We start from the raw sequence: 20,113 nt of genomic DNA, 5'->3' as shown, positions 1-20,113 counted from the left end.
TGAGAAAGTTCATCAAGAAACAGGAAGATATGGACTGACCTCACCCAGAAAAAAAAAAAATACAGCCTTCAGAGGAAGCCTGTGCACAAGACACAGAAAACTTGCTGACACTGAAGCAGAAACTTTTTGGCAAAATATTTTTGTAAGACTGACTACCAAGGCTTACTCAAGGTGTGAGTAAACAGGCACTCTTAGACACTGTTACTGGGAGTAATATTTGGCAAAACCTTTGGGAAGCCGGCATCTGGTGGCGCCTGTCAATAATTCCACTGCCAGAAAGCTATTCCTACAAAATTATTTATACGTGAGGCAACGTAGAACATAAGAGCATGTGAGTGAAACTGTCTCCGTTCAAATTCCCACTTTACCACTTTCAAGCTCTATGCTGTTTCCTCATTTAAAAAATAGAAACATCTTCTCAACAGGTCACTGTGGGGATTACACAAAAGGTTCCAGGTGATGAGCTCAGCACAACGCCCAGCACATGATAAATACTCAGTTAACATTATTTACTACAAACATTTGCCATTTTTGCACAAGGATGTTTACTGTGCCACTGTTTGGCAAAAAATGCAAGCAAGTATAGTATGATCCTATTTATGTTTTTTAGAAATTACATTTATATTTGTATGTATCTGCCTAGATCTGCAGGAAAAAAAAAAAGAGAAAACATGCCAAAGTGTTGCATCCACGGAGCAGGAAGGGAGTAACCTGTTTTTGTACAGTTTCCATTTGAGCAACATGAAGTGTTTCATACTTTAGAGAAAAGAAAAAGTAAAGATCACTATTAATCTTGGGGAGAAAGGGTTAATCTGTATAAGCACACACAAACATATTAAAAACATTTATTTTAATTTATTAAACTTATTTAAATTTTAGAAAGTTATTAGGTAGATGTACATTCCTCTGTTGGTTTAGTCTGATCTTCAGTTACCTGTGAAAACATGAATAGCTTTACTTTCCTAATAAACACTTTCAGTTTTACCCCTTCACCCACCATTTTAAATCATTTCATAGCCCTCTTATAATGACCCGTTATCTTTCTCCTTCAATAGTAATTATTACAGAAAGTTAGGTAAGAAGAAAGATTTAAAGGCCAAGTAACCAATACAAATTATCAGGTAAAGAACAATAATTCCATTCAAAAATATAATCTAAGGCATATTATACCTAGGCTTCTCAAGTTTGCCATTTTACTTTTCAGCCGTAAAACAAAATCACTAGTGTAAGAAAAAACATCTGAAGTGCTGTAACAAGATATTTTAAATCAGTTTATTTTCTTTTGGAGTATAATTCCATTTAGAATAAAGCATATTACAGATTTAGTCTAAATAGATATCTCTATGTCCCTATTTCTATTCTATGTCACTCAGACTCATCAAACAGACACGGCTAAATCTGAATTCAACACCCCCAAAACCTGTCCTGCCTGCATCATCTATCTTGGTAAAGGGCTCCACCCAGCTACCTAAGGACAGCATTCGAGAATTCTCTCTCTTCTTCCTACCTGCATATTCCATCAACAGTCCTATTCATTCAGCCTAGGTTTACTCTCACAGTCCTTCTCCCTATCGTGACTGAACTTTAGGGCCTCATTCTCTTCTATCCCCCTAACAGAACTCTTGGCTTAAGTCATAGCTATATCCCATGATACCCCTACAATGAGCTTTTAAACAAGAATAGCTGATCAACAGGTCACTTCCCTACTCAAAATTCTCCAGTTACTCTCTATTATCTCAGTGAGGTGGAGGAGGAAAGTCAGGAATGCAAGTTTCACAACATCCATGTTGTGAAACATCCATACAAGCCCCTCATATTCTGTTTTCGGACTGACTGATTACCTACCCTACATGTGACCTGTACATTCAAATTCATCTTACATTCATCATGTTCTCTATGTAGGCAAGTGACTTCCTCTGAGATAACCTCCAACCCATTCTCCAACAGAGTATCTGCATGGTCCACTTTTATTCACCCTTTAAAATCAGCTTAAGAGACTCCAATTCCTGGAAGCCTTCCTTAAGCAACTCCCCAGCTTGGTCTGAGTCCTCTTCTTTATGCCAGAGCCCCACATGTACACCTGAACTGTCTCTTTATAAGTCTAATTATCCAATCAACATTACTTCCCTGAGGCAGCAAGTACATTTTATTCAGTTTTTTGTACCAACAGACCATAACAGTACCTGGCACACAATAAACTATCTTAAGTCTGTGTTGAATCAATGAACCACGTTTAATCTAATCCCTTCAGAAAAGCAAAATGGACAGTAGAAAAAAGCAACTAAACCAGAATAAATGTTTGAAAAAGTATGTACTAACATCATTAGATATTCTAGGTAAGACACTGTCTCTGCTGTTTTTCTACATTTTTCATTCCTTTTAAAGTGTTCAGTTACTATTGCTTCTTTAGTTTCCGAAACTATTTATTTAATATTCATTTCTTTAGTTTCTTTTTTAAATTGTTTTTAATTTTACTTAACTCCAAGTAAACATGCTGAACATTTCTTCTTTAGTTTCTTAATCTAAAACGATCACTGTGACCAACTAAAAAGAGAAAATTACTCTATCCATTCAAAGATTTCTTCTCCTGAGAAAAAAAAATTATATACCCCTTACCCAAGAACATTATGGTGAAGTCCCTAAACAATAATTCCTATCTGTATAGTCATTAATAAAACTAGGTTTATATATCATTATGGAAAACTGTCAATAAATATTTCTTGGGTAACCCTTTCATGTGCTAATGTTGTGTTCAAACTTTGGGCTTACACAAATAAAACAAATCCTGAAAGGCTTGGTAGAAGATAACTGTACAGGCAAAGAAAACAATCAAAAAACAGCATGTGGACGTATACAATCAAGCACAAAATTATATGAATGAGTAATTATTTGTTAGAGATTACTCTGAGACTGTTCTATGGAGGAGGTATGACTCGGTGAGGTAGTGAAGAATGACTGTGTGGTAAATAGACAGAGAGAGAATGGGAAATGGAGTCCAGAAAGAAAAACTATCATGAAGAAATAAGCAAACTTGAAAATAAGTTTAATGTGTGATGCTTAATGTGCTTGCAAGCTTAACCAGAGTGTTTGTGGCATTGTGGGAAATCAGGATAAGGAGGAAGGCCTAATGAGGCCAGATTACACAGGACAGCTATCAGATAACCTAAGTAAAAGAGGCACACTTAACCTATGAAATAGGAAACAGGGATAGTTGTGGTCAAGAAATACAATCACTCAGGCCGGGCACGGTGGCTCATGCCTGTAATCCCAGTACTTTGGGAGGCCAAGGCGGGTGGATCAGGAGGTCAGGAGACCGAGACCATCCTGGCTAACACAGTAAAACCCTGTCTCTACTAAAAATACAAAAAAATTAGCTGGACGTAGTGGTGGGCACCTGTAGTCCCAGCTACTTGGGAGGCTGAGGCATGAGAATCGCTTGAACCCAGGGGTTGGAGGTTGCAGTGAGCCGAGATCGTGCCACTGCACTCTAGTCTGGGAGACAGAACAAGACTCTGTCTCAAAAAAAAAATACTATCATTCCTACTCATGAAGTCTAAATGCTAATGACAAAGAATAAACTACAAAAACACAAACATTCAAATCTGGTTTTTCAGGACATTAGGACATTTGCACATTTACTGTTAATGGCTAAAGACAGCTTTAAAATATACCTGACAAATCTTAATCCTTTAAATATTCATTTAAGTTTACAAAAAAAATCCTAAGATCTAATTGATACCATTACAACTATTAAGAACTATTACTATTATATAGTAATGTTATTTCTCTTCAAGTTCTACAATATCATTTTCATGACATTAACAAACAAAATCAAAAGAGAACTGCCAAGTTACAACTTTACCCTTACCACAACACTGCTTTGACTATTGAGACAACTTACTTTTTTCCTTTCTCTTTGTTTCTTTCATTTCCCCCCACCCCTTTGGTTGTTATTGGTTAATTTTGATGAATTTCTTTATAGAACAGTACTCATTAGCTGTCAAAAACACTTACCATTTTCCGAGATCTTTCCAATAGCTTATCCCATATCGTAAAATGTGCCTTGAAAAGAAAAGATTTGCGATGAACTAAATAAAGTAGTAAAGTCAAAGTAAAAGGGACAGACTCTTTATATAGCTTTTAGAGCAAAATAAAAAGCTAGGCAGCACTAATATAGATAAGTGGTTAGAAAAGTAGCGAAGAAAGATACTACATAGGATAGCTGCTTTGTTTTTTGCTTTCTTCAATTGCTTAAACCCAGGAGGCAGAGGTTGCAGTGAGCATTTAAGAAAAAAACCCTTAAGGATTGAACGTGCCCTTCTTTCACTTTTGCCCCTCTTAATCATTTCCATCACAGAAAGCATTTCTTCTAATAGGAAGCAAAAATCTGCCCTACTTTCCCATAGATTGTGGTTCAATCCTTAAATAGCCAGTTTCAACATTCTAAAAGTCATTCTTCAAATCATAAGAAGACAGTCATTAAAAACCAACTGTGACATCCTCACACTGAAATGGCAGACCCAAAGAATTCATCAAGTTACCCTACAGAATAAGTAAAACCTAACAAATACCCTAAAGAATAAGTAAAACCTAACAAAGACAATAGTAAATTTTTGTGTTTTTTTTGAAATGGAGTCTCACTCTGTCACCCAGGCTGGAGTGCAGTGGTGTGATCTCCGCTCGCTGCAACCTCCGCCTCCCGGGTTCAAGCGATTCTCCTGCCTCGGCCTCCCGAGACAATAGTAAAATTTAAACTCAATTTCCTTAGTCCTTAACAATCTCCTGTAGCAGAGAATTATCAGAATGCATTAAGGAAAACTGTACTAAGTGTATCATGACCACATCAATTTTATTAGGTCAACTGAAAGTGATACCAAGGCATATGGGCAGGCCAGTGACTATTTCACACTGCATAAAATCTGTAATAAAAGGTAAAATTAATAAATATCAACACACAAACCCTTCTAAGGAAAGAGCTGATTGGTATGTTTGAAGGGAACACCATGCCTGACTCTGGCGGAATGAACTGCTGGTGTAGAGACCTTGAGCTGTGGCTGGAATACAGTGAATGAGGAAAGGAGTGGTGTTAGATAAAGTCAGAGAAGCAAGCAGGAATCAGATAATGCAGGGCTTTGTGAGACAGGGTAAAGAGTTGGGATTTGTTCAAGGAAAGCCATTGGAAAGTTTGGGGCAGAGGAAGTACATAACAGATTGTGTATTAAAAAGATCACTTTGGCTACTAAGTGGAAAATGCACTGTAGAGGGCAAGAGTGAAAGCAAGGAAGGTGAGTGAAAACAAAGAGGAACTTGGATAAGGGAAGTAGTAGTAGATGAGATGCCACAAGGTACATAGATTCAGAATATGTCTCAGAGTTAAAAGTTGAAAGGACTTGCGGATGGACGGGCTGGGGCATGGCTACGAGGGGAAAAGAGAATCAAGGATTACCTTAAACGACTAAGGAAACCAGGGGTATCCAATCTTTTGGCTTCCCTGGGCCACAGTGGAAGAAGAATTGCCTTGGACCACACATAAAATATACTAACACTAATGACAGCTAATGAGCTAAAAAAAAAAAAAAAAAAAAAAAAAAAATCACAAAAAAATCTCATAATGTTTTAAGAAAGTTTACAAATTTGTGTCTCATTCAAAACCGTCCCGGGCCACCTGCAGCCCACAGGCTGTGAGTTGGACAAGCTTGAGTTAAAGGATGATCCCATTTTCTGAAATTGGGAAGGCTAGGAAAAGAAGCAGGTATGTGGAGAAAAGTCAAAGTCAAACATACATGACAGGTGTGCTAAATTTTACAAAATGAGAGTGATGAAAGAAGATATAAATAAGTAAGAAGATATAGTAAGTTCATAGACTGGAAACCTCAACATATTAAAGATGTCAATTCTCCCCAAACTGCTATACAGCTCTAATGGACTTCTTATCAGAATCTCAGGAAGACTCTGTTGACATTGAAAATATTATCCTAACATTAAACGGAAACTCAAATAAACTAGAAGACTTAAAACCATTTTGATTAAAAAATAGTAACAAGGGAGGAATTACTCTACCTGATTTCACAGCCTATTTAGAGCTACAGTAATCAAGACTGTGTGGTACTGGTAGAGAACTAAACATACGTGATCAATGGAACAGAATAGAGGACCCAAAATAGACCTACATAAATATGCTCAGCTAATTTTTCACAAAGATGCAAAAGTAACTCAGTGGAGGAAGAGTGGCCTTTTCAACGAATGATACTGGAGCAATTTGACATCTATAGCCCACCAAAAAAAAAAAAAAAAAAAAAAAAAGCCTAAACCTAAACCTAAATCTCACACTCAGAAAAAGTAACTCAAAATGGACCACAGATTTAAATAAATGTAAAACTCTAAAACTTTTAGGAAGGAAAAAAAAAAAGGAGAAAATCTTTGGGATCTAGGGCTAATCAAAGAGTTCTTAGAATTAACCCCAAAAACATAATCCATAAAAACAAAAATTTTATCAAATTTTGATAAACTAGTTTCATCAAAATTAAAAAGTCTTCTCTGCAAAAGGCTGCTCAGAGAATGAGAAAACAAGCCACATATACAAACACAAGGTACAAAGAGAGAAATCTGAAAACTACATATCTAACAAAAAACTAATATCTACAACATATAAAGAACTCTCAAAACTCAACTGTCAAAAAGTAAAACAATCTAATTAGAACACTAGCAAAAGACATAAACAGACATTGCACCAATGAAGATATATAGATGGCAAATAAGTACATGAAAAGAATGATCAATACCATTGGTCAATAGAGAAATTCAAATTAAAACTACAATGATATATCACCACAAATGTACCAGAATGACTAAAACAAAAAAAAGTACTGACAGCATCAAATGCTAGTGAGGATGTGGAAAAACGGATCACTCATACATTGCCAGTGGGAATGTAAAATGGTACAGTCACTCTGGAACACTTTGGTTGTTTCTTTAAAAACTAAACATACACTTATCACATGACCCAGCAACTGCACTCCTGTATTTAGCCCAGAGAAATATTCACAAAAACCTGCACACAATGTCACAGCAGCTTTATTTGCAATAGCCAAAAACTGAAAAGAACTCAGATGTCCTTTGATGGATGAATGGTTAAACAAACCGTGATATATGCAGACCAAGTAATACTACTTAGCAATAAGAATGAATGAACTACTGATATACTCAATGACTCGGATGAATCTCCAGAGAATTATACTGAGTGAAAAGTGCCAATCCCAAAAAATTACATACTGTTCGATCCCATTCATATAATATTCTTGAAGTAACAAAATTATAGAAAAGGAAAACAGATAAGTAGTTGGCAGGGGTAAGCAGGCAGGGTAACGGGGGCAACAGAGGGAAGTGGCTGTAAATGTGTGTGTCTATCAAAGGCCAACATGAGGGATCCCCTTGGTGAAGGAATTGGTCTGTATCTTCATTGTATCGCTGTCCATACCCTGGTGGTGATACTGTATTTTAGTACTGCAAGATGCTACCATTGAGGAAACCAAGTAAAGATACATGGGATCTCTCTATGTCTTATAACTGCAATTATCTCAAAATCAAAAATTTAAATAAAAAATTAGCAAGGGGTGGGAGCAATGTGGAAAAGGTCAGGCTTCGGGTCATGAATGGATCATTAAAATTAGAGGGAAGAGCATGCCAAATTTAAGCTTAAAAGGCATTCCAGAAAGGTCTTACCAATATGCACTCTAATACCCTCTCTGTCAATGTACCCTCACCTATGCTAATTTGAAAATTTTAAATGCTATAGCAATTTGATTTAATTTTTTCAACTAATGTTTTTTTTGTAATTGTATATTTACACCCTGGGCAACTTTGGTTTTAATCATAAACCTGAGTTTACAAAATATTAGTGTCACACAACTTATGAAAAATTAGAAGTTTATATTCTTCAAACTGGTATAAAATCAAGTCCGGAATTATATCTATACCCAAATTGGAAGGCCTGGAACTTTAAGCTTTACTTACTCTTAAGTGAATGGGTAAAGACACACCCTGGAATCTTCGTATGAGACTTGGCTGGGTGGGTTGAAGATTGTGAACTGCTGACACTTCATACTGGAAACAAATACTTGTTCTTGGAATAAGAGGGCCCTCACTCACATCAATGAAGTCACCTATTCTGATTGATTTAAAAATAAACAAACAAAACTGCAACATCAAATAATTTGTAATAGCTTGAAAAAGAAATCTTTTCATTCTCTTTGCTGCTAGCATCCCTAATCAAGAACATTATATATGGTTCAATTTAGTTTCTGATGACCCCTGACATAATGACCTCAAGTAAAGAGGCTAAAACTTTGAAAATTAAATCAAATGAACCATTTTCTTAATTAGCATTGATATAAATTTTAAGGTCTTTAAGAGTCACACAACACATCATGCTATCAAGCTGATCCAACTGCCTAAAACCGATCATCTACAACCTTAAAACAACCCATATAACAAAGTTTAGAATTCAGTGTGTGGGACAGATTGTGTTCAGAAACAAAGGGCAGTTTCTAGAGGAAAAAAGTTAAGTCCAATTCATAAAAACAGGAGGTTGAGAAAACAGATCCAGGTCATGAAGTCATCTCTGCAGAATGCATCGTCTTGGGACTTGCTCCCCATGGGAGAATGTCATCATAAGCAGTGGACCTTTCTCATCCATGTGTCAGAAAGCACATTCTGGCTTAACTTACATGTATCATAAATAATTACTAGTTAGTCAATATTCATATGAATTACCATGTTCAATTCATAACAATGACTATCTTGCCCAGTTTCAAAACTAACTCCTAAAAATTACATTCTTAAACAGTGGTTTTCAACTCAAAATTAAATAAAAATAGCAAACAATAAAATGAGGATTATAGAAACTACAAGTGTTCCTGAAGGTAATTTAAAGCTTCCATTTACCACCATATCAAAACAATGAACAAAGCAAAAAAAATAAGGTGAAAAGAACAAAATAAGGTACAAATTCATCTTTTTTGGTCATATGCTTCATTTAGATAACAATAAAGCTAAGCCTTACTCTAACATAGCAGCCAGTTTTTAGACTTTTACTTACCTGTGTAGCTTGACTATTCTCTCAGGGTTCTGAGATGCCTTCTCTTCTATGAAATCTATTTTGTACCTGAAAAGCAGCAAAGAAAAAAACATTTTTTTAACTCTAAATAAGTAAAAAAGTGTTTAAAGACACCTCCCTTTCTCTTCCTCTTCAGCCATACTTTTTGAGAGTGGGTTACACTTGGAACCTCCCTTTAATCTAGCCACAGCCCCATGACTCTGCCAAACTGTTCTCAACAAAGTCACAGGTACCTGCTTGGTGTCAACCCAATGAACACTTTTTGTTCCTCATTTTCTTAATACTAATGCTCACCTCCACTTCTCAAAGTGTTCTTTCTTTCCATTTTTATTTATTTTGATTTTTTTTGAGACAGGGTCTTGCTCTATCACCCACCCTGGAATGCAGTGGCACAATTATAGCTCACTGCAGCCTCAAACTTCTGGGCTCAAGCGACCCTCCTGCCTCAGTCACCCAAGTAGCTGGGACTACAGGTGTGAGCCACCATGCCGGGCTAACTTTTCTTTTTTTTTTTTTTTGGTAAAGATAGGGTCTTACTAAGTTGCTCAGGCTGGTCTCAAACTCCTGACATCAAGCAATCCTCCTGGCTCAGCTTCCCAAAGTGCTGGGATTATAGCGATGAACCACCACACCCAACCTCAAAGTGCTCTTTCCATGGGTATCAGTGGCATTCCTTACTGCTTGTTATTTTACATCTCTGGCCATTCTTATCTTTCTCTACCCTTTGAGAATTCTATGCTACACCCTCTTTTCACTTCAAGCATCCTCCTTAGGCCAGCCTCTGAGCTACAATTTAGGTAGTTATATCTCCTATAGCTCTGCTTCTAATCTACCTGCCTCTTCTGACCAGTTTCCAAGACCCATCTGGACATCCCTCTAGGATGTTCCACAAGCACCTTACCCTGAAATTTCCAAACTGCACAAATTATCACCTCTTTCCCGCCCAAACTTGTTCTTCCTCCTGAATTTCCTGTCTTAGTACAATACCACCAACCACCCAGGTGTCCATGTGAAAAACCTGGGAGATTTCCTTGATTTCTCCAACCATATCCCCTTCATTCAATTCATTATCAAGTTGTCAATTTGACTGCCCAGTGTCTCTCAAATCTACCCAATCCTGTCAGTATAGCTAAAGGCACAGATGAAACTGCACAGCCCAGGTTCAAACCATGACTTTACCATTTACTATTGAGAGCGTTGTCCATTTACCCCAGGGTGCTAAACAAGTAATACGTGTATGTGCACCACAGGTGTATGCACAATTATGCGGCAAAGTTGGGGAACACTGGTTTATGCAAAAACACCCCCTGACTGCTACAGTCCCCCAGGCACTAATAAGGGTGCCAATTACCTTGAATACTTGTCCCTCCTGACCCACCTCCAAGAGATGCTCCTGTCCCCTGAGAGTCAAAGCCACAAAAAGGCCCCACCCTTTCCCCTGCAGCAGAAAGGCTCAATCACTGACCCACCTTCAATGATTCAACTCTTCTGTCCTATCCAGCTTCCTCCAGAACTATCCCCTTCCTCCTACCACACACTCAACTAAGTTACAAAAGTCCCAGAAGCCCCTACCAGTCCCTGACAGTTAGGTAGCGGAATGGGAAATCTCAATGTATACTGAATGGAAGTCAAAAGTACACTGTCCAGTAAAGTACCATGGTGCACTTAAATGTGATTAGTACTAGTTAAAATGAGCCTTAAGTGTAAAACACATACCAAGTTCTGAAGATTTAGAGTGAAAAAGAATATAAAATAACATCAATATTTTAATATTGATTACACTGAAGTAACATTTTAGATGTATCATTTAAATAAAATCATTAAAATTAACTTCACCTTTTGACTTTTTTTCAATGTAACTACTAGAAAATTTCAAATTATACAGATGTCTCATATTATATTTCTTTTGGGAGCATGTGCCTAGACTTCTGGCACAGAGAGTGACTTGACGTGTTCAGACAGTCCAAAGAATTTTCTTGTAGAATCAATGCTATAAATGGTGGTTTGGTTCTACAATACTATCTGTACTCTAGTTAAAACAGTACATTACAACTGGTTTCTAAGTCCACTGGTTCCAGGACACGCTAAAAATGTTTCAAGATAAAGTGTTTCATGGGCAAATATATTTGGGAAATTTTCAGTGTCCACTTTCGGAGACTCTTGAGTGCAATAAGTAAAATTTTTTAAGCCACTGTTCTTCAAACTCAGCTTAACACAGTACATGGTTTCATATGTCAATTAACATCTTATGGAAGAATATTATGAGACAGATAGCTTTGAAAAATGCTAAGCTATAAAGTATGTGTCAAAAACACACTCATAACTAAACCAATATATTTATGATAACCTATCCCTATAAGAATTTGTAATTCAACTTCTATATACCTAAAGAAATTCTAATCTATAACCTTTAACAATTTGTAGGTGCATATTTTGACTTCAGACTCTGGTTTTTTGTTTTTTGGTTTTTTTTTTTTGGTTTTTTTTACAGCACAGATTTCTCTTTCTAAAGTTCTAATATTCTATTAGGTTAACGTTAAAATTTAGCTTATGTTCTTATAACTGGTAGTAGAAGGTGAAGTGAAAGTTTTCTGAGTAAGAATTGAGAAGCCAGGCAGGAATTAAAATGTTAAAGAAAATCCATCAAATGAATAATTCACATGCAGAAGACTAAAACCTGGCTGTGTAAACATTTTACTTCAGCTATTAGCCCTCTTCCAAACTGCTTGCATTTTCAATCTTATCAGTGTCATTTTAAGTGTGGAGGGGTAGGAGAGAAACGCTGCCAAATACACAAAATTATACAGTTGCTTAACGTGCGTTATCACTTCACACTAGAAAGAAAAAAAGGAAACATACTACTATGTTAATATAATGAGAAAGGCTGGTCCAAGAACAGAGAAGTAAAACAAAGTGAGAAAATTATCAAGGGAGGTGGGGAACATTTTCCTCAGCAAAATAAATGAGATCAGAAACAGAGGTCTCAGAGTGGAAAATAATACACTGTCATATGTATATCAAATATAAAAATTCTTAAGATCTGAATTTTCTTTATTACATATAATACTGGAAGAGTTAGCCTTGATTTAAAGAAAGCCAACACTTACTTGTTGTGTTGAAATATTTCCAATGCCACTTTTGCTTCAACTTCCAGAGTTTCAAATGGAAGATCTTTATAAATTAAAGCATGAGCATCCTTTGTGAAAGAACGTAAGTTCTCCTTAAAAATGAAAGTAATAACCTTTAGTAACAATTTACTGAAAAGCATTTCTCCATAAGCCAGTTGAGACAAAACCCTATGCTTAGTACTGCAAATCCAACTAAAATAAAAGACAAAATCAAGTTTGTTAGAACAGGAAGTTATTAATTTGCAACAAATGAAGTTTTCGACCATAAACTACAAAACTTCTTATTTACCAGTAATTAAGGTGTCAGCCTTCATTAATACTAATTACTGAAGATAAACCTATAAAGAAATTTTATCCAAATTATATTATAATTTCATTCAAATTACACAATCTTAAAATGTTATTAAAACTATGATGCACCAAGTAAAAATGCCAATAAATCAATAGCAAGACATAAAAATGTGTTTACAGTATGAATAAAACTAAGTTTATTAAATGTATGGGGAAAAAATTATTGTTTTCATAATTTAAAAAGTTTCACTAGAAATGTAACATCATCACCAACCCTGTACAAAGTATAACATGTCCAATATTAAGTTTTTGCTTAATAAAAATGTCAATTTTACACAATCAAAATGATGAATAATACACATTAACAATGTTTATAAGATTTTTAATAAAAATTCTAATTAAACTTTCATACTACAAATCATTACTAATACAGAAAAGACCAAGCACTATTACACAAGTAATTTTTATAATAAAATTATTTCCATAAAAATCCTATTAGACTTTTTTGCATGAAATGACTCTTCTCTATAAAGAGTAATTTACCATATAAAAAAATCGACATTCATGGTTTAATACAACTATTCCTTCAATGTAACTCTACTCTACTTTCTTTAAGCTGTCTACTCAACCCAACTCCATGCAGTTTGCAATCAGCTTGCATATTTCTTTTGTAAGGTTTTATCTTTTAAAAAAGAAAAATGCAAAAGCCAGGCACAGTGGCATACACCTGCAGTCCCAGCTACCAGGAAGGCTGAGACAAGAAGATTGCTTGGGCCCAGGAGTTCAAGGCCAGCCTGGGTAACATCGTGAGACCCCCATCTCTTAAAAAAAAAGAGAGAAAGAAAGAAAAAAGCAGTTATGTTTCATAGATAATGAAAATTAAATCTTGACCTCAGTTTTTACGTAACTCGCCCCAGTAAAGAAAACCTTAAATTTGGAGACATACTTGAAAAGGAAGCTACACTGACAGGAGCCCAGAAGTCATGAAGAAACAGTTCCAATCCCTTCCCTCCCCTCCTTTCATCCTCTTCTTTCTCTCTTCCCTCTCCCTTTTTCTCATTCTTTCTTGATTCCCTCTTCTCTCCCTCTCAATATTATGTAATATGGGCAGGATTATACAAAAAGTAATTTCCAAGGCCAAATTTAAAGCTAGATCTGCCCTTACTTCAAAATCCTTGCTTTTAAGAACCACTACAGTATTTCACTAAATCTAAGATATATTACTACAGGAAAACACACACACACACACACACACACACACACACACACTACAAATTCTAATTGCAAGATACCATGTACTATAAGGCTCATATATTTTCAGAGATACTAAATATAAAAAGAATGTACACAGTGGAAATGATAAAATGATGTGGTACACGGCTTCCCCTTTTCAGATCTCCAGACTCCCAATACATAGGACATATAGTTTTGTTTAATTAAGAATTAGGTATTTGCCTATTCTTCCCAATCAGAATTACGTCTCCAGGCTTGATCTTTGATAACCATCAGCACCCCTTACCTACAGAACACCTGATCTAGACTGTCCTTGTTAGGCTCTGTTGCTACCCAAGTCCCAGACCAACAAGGACCATCCTCATTACAAAGGCAGACCATTCACAAAGAGTTTAGTTTGTTAATATTTCATTTGTTGATGCTTGAGTTAGCTTTGTCAAAGTTGGATTCTTTAATTCACCCAGCTCTCAATGTGCCCCTTGAATATACAGGGACCTCACTGTACGCAACAAGTTAAAATGGTTTAAGGGAGTGGTTTTCAAATTGTGCTCCGGTGATCCAAACAGGTATGGCGCCAGGCCCCCTACTACCACATCGGTCAAGATAGTTAAGTTTTTATATTTTATATTCTGGGCCTCTTGAAAACCACTACCTTAAAACCGCTTAGAAGGAACATCAAGAAAAGGTCAAGCAGGACGTAAAGTTTCAAGACAACTGACCATGTTGATGTAAATACTCTCATTCATATATCTCTGTCTTAAATACGCTGAAAAAGCAACAACACCTATAGACAGACAAACAGACAGATACATAGATACACAGATAGATACATAGATAGATTCTTTTAAATGTCCTCGGCCGGGCGCGGTGGCTCAAGCCTGTAATCCCAGCACTTTGGGAGGCCGAGGCGGGTGGATCACGAGGTCAGGAGATCGAGACCATCCTGGCTAACATGGTGAAACCCCGTCTCTACTAAAAATACAAAAAACTAGCCGGGCGTGGTGGCGGGCACCTGTAGTCCCAGCTACTCGGAGGCTGAGGCAGGAGAATGGCGTAAACCCGGGAGGCGGAGCTTGCAGTGAGCCGAGATCGCGCCACTGCACTCCAGCCTGGGTGACACAGCGAGACTCCGTCTCAAAAAAAAAAAAAAAAAAAAAAAAAAAATGTCCTCAACGTGCACTACTATTCAACAAAACTAACACAGGAATCATTCTAACAAAGAAAGGCAGACACTCTAAAATTAATACTCCAGAAGAATACACTTACTTTTGTTGGCATCCACTCATCAAGTTTGCTATCCAAAACTACGTCATAACAGAAGGCACCAGAAATTACTGTAAATCCAACCAAAATAAAAAGCAAAGTCAAATCTGCCCTAACAGAAAGTTACTAATTTGCAACAACTGAATATTTAGACTACAAAATGAAGGATTAGCAATCTCTCCCAACTCTACAAATTATAAAATGGTTGCCATTCTTCCAGCTGCTTGCCAGAGCTCTATCAAATTTCCCTTAGCCAAAAGATTGTTAACCCCAAATCACTAATCACTAATATTTTTTAAACATTGAAGTTTTCCTCAAAAATGCTAATTACCATACAGATTTCATACAGTTATCAGATGTAAAAATTCCAGGTAGCCAAGGCGGGTAGATCACCTGAGGTCAAGAATTCAAGACCAGCCTGGCCAACATAGTAAAAACCAGTCTCTACTAAAAATACAAAAATTAGCCAGGCGTGGTGGCAGGTGCCTGTAATCCCAGCTACTCGGGAGTCTGAGGCAGGAGAATCACTTAAATCTGTGAGTTGCAGGTTGCAGTGAGCCAAGATCACGCCACTGCACTCCAGCCTTGGCGACACAGCTAGACTCTGTCTCAAAAAAAAAAATTTTTTTTCAAAAGAACAACGTATTTAGTAAGTAGATAAATAACTTAATGGACATGAAATGCTAAATTTCTTTTATATCGCCTAAATAGCTTCTTTTTGGTATTTTGTTCTTAGAATCATTTCTTGAGTTTCTTTCAAATATTTTAGGTATACCTACTTCTTTAAAAAAAAAAAAAATTATACATGTGATCCTACCATACTTACTATTCCAAAATCTTAGTTTTAGCAAAATTACAATTTACACCCTTTCATCCCACCAAAGTGCTGTCTCTCTCCAGAGTAACAGTCATGTCTGGTGAGATATTACCACCTAAGGACAGCTCTTTCCAGCAGTCTACTTATACTCATATTTCCTCCTCCTCTACACATGCAATTTGGAAATATATGCTTAAAGTTGTAAAAAAATAAACGCTGAGGGCTAGGAGCAGTGGCTCATGCCTATAATCCCAGCACTTTGGGAGGCCGAGGCAGGAGGATCACGAGGTCAGATCGAGACCATCCTACCTAATACAGTGAAACCCCGTCTCTACTAAAAATACAAAAAAATTAGCTGGGCGTGGTGACGGGCGCCTGTAGTCCCAGCTACTCAGGAGGCTGAGGCAGGAGAATGGCGTGAACCCGGGAGGCAGAGCTTGCAGCAAGCCAAGATCGCGCCACTGCACTCCAGCCTGGGCGAGAGTGAGACTCTGTCTCAAATAAATAAATAAATAAATAAATGCTGAGATAGTGGAATTCCATGAAATTCATATTCAAGACAAACACTTTCCAGTAATTCTATGATGTTAATTATTAACCTGCAAAGACTACTTCACGTTTCATCATAAGATAGATTTTGTTACTCATGATAAATGAAACCTATGTATAATGGTAATTTATACTAGATAAAATTAGAACTAAACTCTATACATCATCAAAAATAGGTACCAAAATATTTAAGGATCACAAAAAGACATATATTTATATGTGTACATTACCAGGAACTTCTGGAGCTCTGACCAAATTGACCATATATTCATCTTTGAATGCCCTCTCTATCACACAGCCCATCATCATAGCACAGGAACGCCAATAAGCCTAGAAAAAAATACATACATATACAAAATATATATAAACACACTGAGATTCACTAAAGTTTCGACAATATTAAATTTTAAGGAACTTTTGACTTCGAAAATATTTCTCATATATCTCTGTTCACAGAATGTAGCAACAGTTACCATCAGACGATGACATTACCTCAACCAAGCAAAAATCAAGAAAGAATGAAGCATCAACTTCAGGTTCTTAGTAATGTTTCTGTGCAAGATACCAAGCACCATAATGGTTGTCAACCCCGACAGATGGTTTTATTATCTGAAAGTATTTATTTTTAACCCAGGATAAAGTTAACTTGTTAACAAACTTGTGCTAAAGTAAAATAAATATATTAATTATGTAACTGTTTATATCATTTATAAATACGGAGAAAAAAACTCAACTTTTATGAATGATTAATGACTCTTATCCTACACCTAACACCCTAACATGCCGTTCAGATTACTCATATTTACAGCAGAGCAGCAGCAACTGGGCTTTCATCTTACCAGCACATTTTGATTTATGGACATGCTTGATTGAGATGGTATCAGAGCAATGACCTGATCAGAGTCACAAGGAGAAACCTGCAGTGTACCTGTCCATTGTGTTCTCCTCTTGCTGACACTACTCTGAGCACTTTTCAGAAGCTCTGTTTAACATTTGAGGACTACAAAAGTGGGATCACTTCTCCATTATAAATTCTATGCAACCATATTACACTAAAAATAAGTACAGACCCAGGCCTTGAAGACAAGTGGCAACATGTACTTCTTCATCTATCCTACTTAAATGTCTTTAAGTGTCTGTTGAACTCCAGCCAGAATGCCTAGGTTCAAATCTGGGCTCCACTAGTTCATAAATCAGTGACCTTGGTCAAGCTGCTGAACTTCTCTTTGTCTCAGTTTATTAATCGGGAAAATGGGGAGAATAGTATGAACACTGTAGAGTTTGTATGAAGGTTAAACGAGTTAATATCTGTAAATCACCTAGAACAGTGCCTGATACATAATACATACATACCCATTGTTGGCTATTACTGTCATTTCTATCATTTTCTTGTTCAACTATTTCAACAAGTATTTATTAAACACCTACTGTATGTATATCAAGAACTAGGTCCAATAAGAAAAGTGGTCCCTATCTTCACATTCAACAGTTTATGCTACAAGACAAAATTCAAATATCATATCTAGAGACTAGCCAAGTTGTGTGAGACCTTAGAGAAAAGAGGATTAATTTTGACAAGGAGAAACTTAGAAGGTACCACAAAGCAGATGGCCTTTTAATTGAATTGTAAAAAATAAATAGGATTTTAATAGAGAGAAAAGAAAATGCTCACATTTGAAGAAAGCATCAAAAAAAGCAAGGTGGATAACACAGCATAAACCATTAGTGACTGATACGGTTTAGCTCTGTGTCCCCACCCAAATCTCATCTCGAATTGTGATCCCCATGGGTCGAAGGAGAGACCTGGTGGAAGGTGACTGGATCATGGGGCGGTTCCCCCAGGCTGTTCTCATGACAGTGAGTGAGTTCTCATGAGATCTGATGGTTTAAAGGTGTTTAGCAGCTCTCCCCCAACTCTCTCTCTCTTGCCTCCATGTAAGATGTTCCTGCTTCCCCTTCTACTATCATTGTTAAGTTTCCTGAAACCTCTCCAGCCATGAAAAATTGAGTCAATTAAATTTTTCTTTATAAATTACCCAGTCTCAGGGAGTTCTTTGTAGCCATGTGAAAACGGACTAATACAGTGGCCAAGTACTCTAATGTGGCCAGAACAAGGAGGAAAAGGAAAGAAGCAAGGGGGAGGCCAAGCTGGAAAGGCAGGCTGGGAACAGATTATACAGGGCCTGGAAAGCCATGTGAATGTTATCAGGTAGGCAAGTTCTTTAGATGTAAGTGACACGCTCCTTAGTCATGTCACTTAATAAAGCTGTTATAGGCCTGTAAAAGAACAACTTTTAAGTACCGAAAAAAAAAGTGGGGAGACGGGTAAGCAGAAAGAGTTAAAAAGTTATTGAAATCATCTAGATAAAACAGTCAAAGGCTGAATTCAAGCAGTAGCAGTGGAAACGGAATCACCCACAATATAGTGATTAATTAATGTAAGTTGAAAAAAGATATTAATATAAAAGACATAGCATACCAAAAACACCCAGAAATGGATGCCACTGATGTTTTTTGAACTATAAAAGTGCCTAATCTAACAGGTAAAACATTCACTAAAGAGTACAATACAACATTTGAACTTGGCCATATTTTTATGTTACACCCCATAGAAAACAGGTCTTAATAAAAAGGTGAAGATACTGGGGAAATAGAAAAAGAATGTAGAGATAGAAATACCTTATTCACTTCTCCTGGATCACGATCTTTGAAAGTAAGAAATTTAATTTCACAGGACTTTGTTAAAGGCTTATACATGTCCCAAGGCTGTCCATCCACCAGAGCCAGAATGGACTTCCTGCAGTACCACTCACTTAAATCTAGAAATTTAAAACAGACTGATTATCTAACAAAATCCAGAGTGAAAAGGTACATGTTTAAGTGCTACATTTAGAAATAAAACAATGGGAAGGCAAGATTCTGCAGACTGTCCTTTTTAGAGAAAAAAAGTATATTACATCTATAATCAATAAAAAAAAAAAAAAAAAAAATACCCTACAAAAATTAGCCAGGCATGGGGGCACATGCTTGTAATCCCAGTTATTTGGGAGGCTGAGACAGGAGTATTGCTTGAACCAAGGAGGCAGAGGTTGCAGTGAGCCAAGATCATGCCACTGCACTCCAGCCTGGGTGACAGAGCGAGACTCCGTCTCAAAAATAAATAAATAAAATAATACCCAATATACTCAAGGTCTTATTGGTTATTAACAAAATTACCCAAACTATTTACAAAATTCATTAAGGCTACATCTAGTTTGAAATTAATTTGTCAATTATTAATTAAACAATTTTCTAAGAGTTACACTTGAATATTTAGAGAGCAGCATCACGGATATATTTGGATAGATACACACACAACTCAAAAGAAAAGGGAAATACATTAACACACACCTATAAAAATCAGTTCTAGATTGGTTTTGGGTCTTGCTCCCAAACCATCTCTTACTTCCATGACATAGATGCTTCAAGTTAAATACCGCAGCTACCATTTCTTCGTAATTAATATGAATTCCCAGATAAACCAATCAGCTCTGGTCTGTTTCATCATCCCAGAATGCAATGCCAACTGTGATTAGATGTTCTGTAATTACATAGCTACTCACAAAAGTACTCAAACTACAGGGTCTAAATTATCGACCCCTACATAAGCTCTGCTTTTGCTCACTCATCAGTATATCCAGAGCCTAGCACCAGGCCTGGTATTCACTAGCACTAGCA

The 20,113-nt window shown here is 36.6% G+C and overlaps 1 protein-coding gene across 24 annotated transcripts in view; it reads right to left on the bottom strand.

Moving 5' to 3' along the window:
* MRPL39 (mitochondrial ribosomal protein L39) overlaps positions 1–20,113 on the bottom strand; it is a 238,959-nt gene that overhangs the window by 215,941 nt on the left and 2,905 nt on the right. For 14 of the 24 annotated variants that reach the window (XR_012090643.1, XM_007966234.3, XM_073010171.1 and 11 more), the window contains exons 3-9: positions 19,076–19,215; positions 16,627–16,726; positions 15,034–15,101; positions 12,223–12,335; positions 9,098–9,163; positions 8,014–8,167; positions 4,015–4,062 (exon numbers count right to left, since the gene is read on the bottom strand). Coding sequence is in view for 23 of the 24 variants with exons in the window: in XM_007966234.3 (XP_007964425.3) it covers positions 4,015–4,062; positions 8,014–8,167; positions 9,098–9,163; positions 12,223–12,335; positions 15,034–15,101; positions 16,627–16,726; positions 19,076–19,215 (689 nt within the window). In the remaining variant the exon portion in view is untranslated. Of the gene's footprint in view, positions 1–831; positions 935–4,014; positions 4,063–8,013; positions 8,168–9,097; positions 9,164–12,222; positions 12,336–15,033; positions 15,102–16,626; positions 16,727–19,075; positions 19,216–20,113 lie in introns of those variants that run through there. The other 10 variants (XM_073010219.1, XM_073010249.1, XM_073010250.1 and 7 more) reach the window with 3 other exon arrangements.

Source organism: Chlorocebus sabaeus, chromosome 2, assembly GCF_047675955.1.
Source record: "Chlorocebus sabaeus isolate Y175 chromosome 2, mChlSab1.0.hap1, whole genome shotgun sequence".
Taxonomy (NCBI): Eukaryota; Metazoa; Chordata; class Mammalia; order Primates; family Cercopithecidae; genus Chlorocebus; species Chlorocebus sabaeus.
This window is presented reverse-complemented; position numbering and strand designations above follow the sequence as displayed.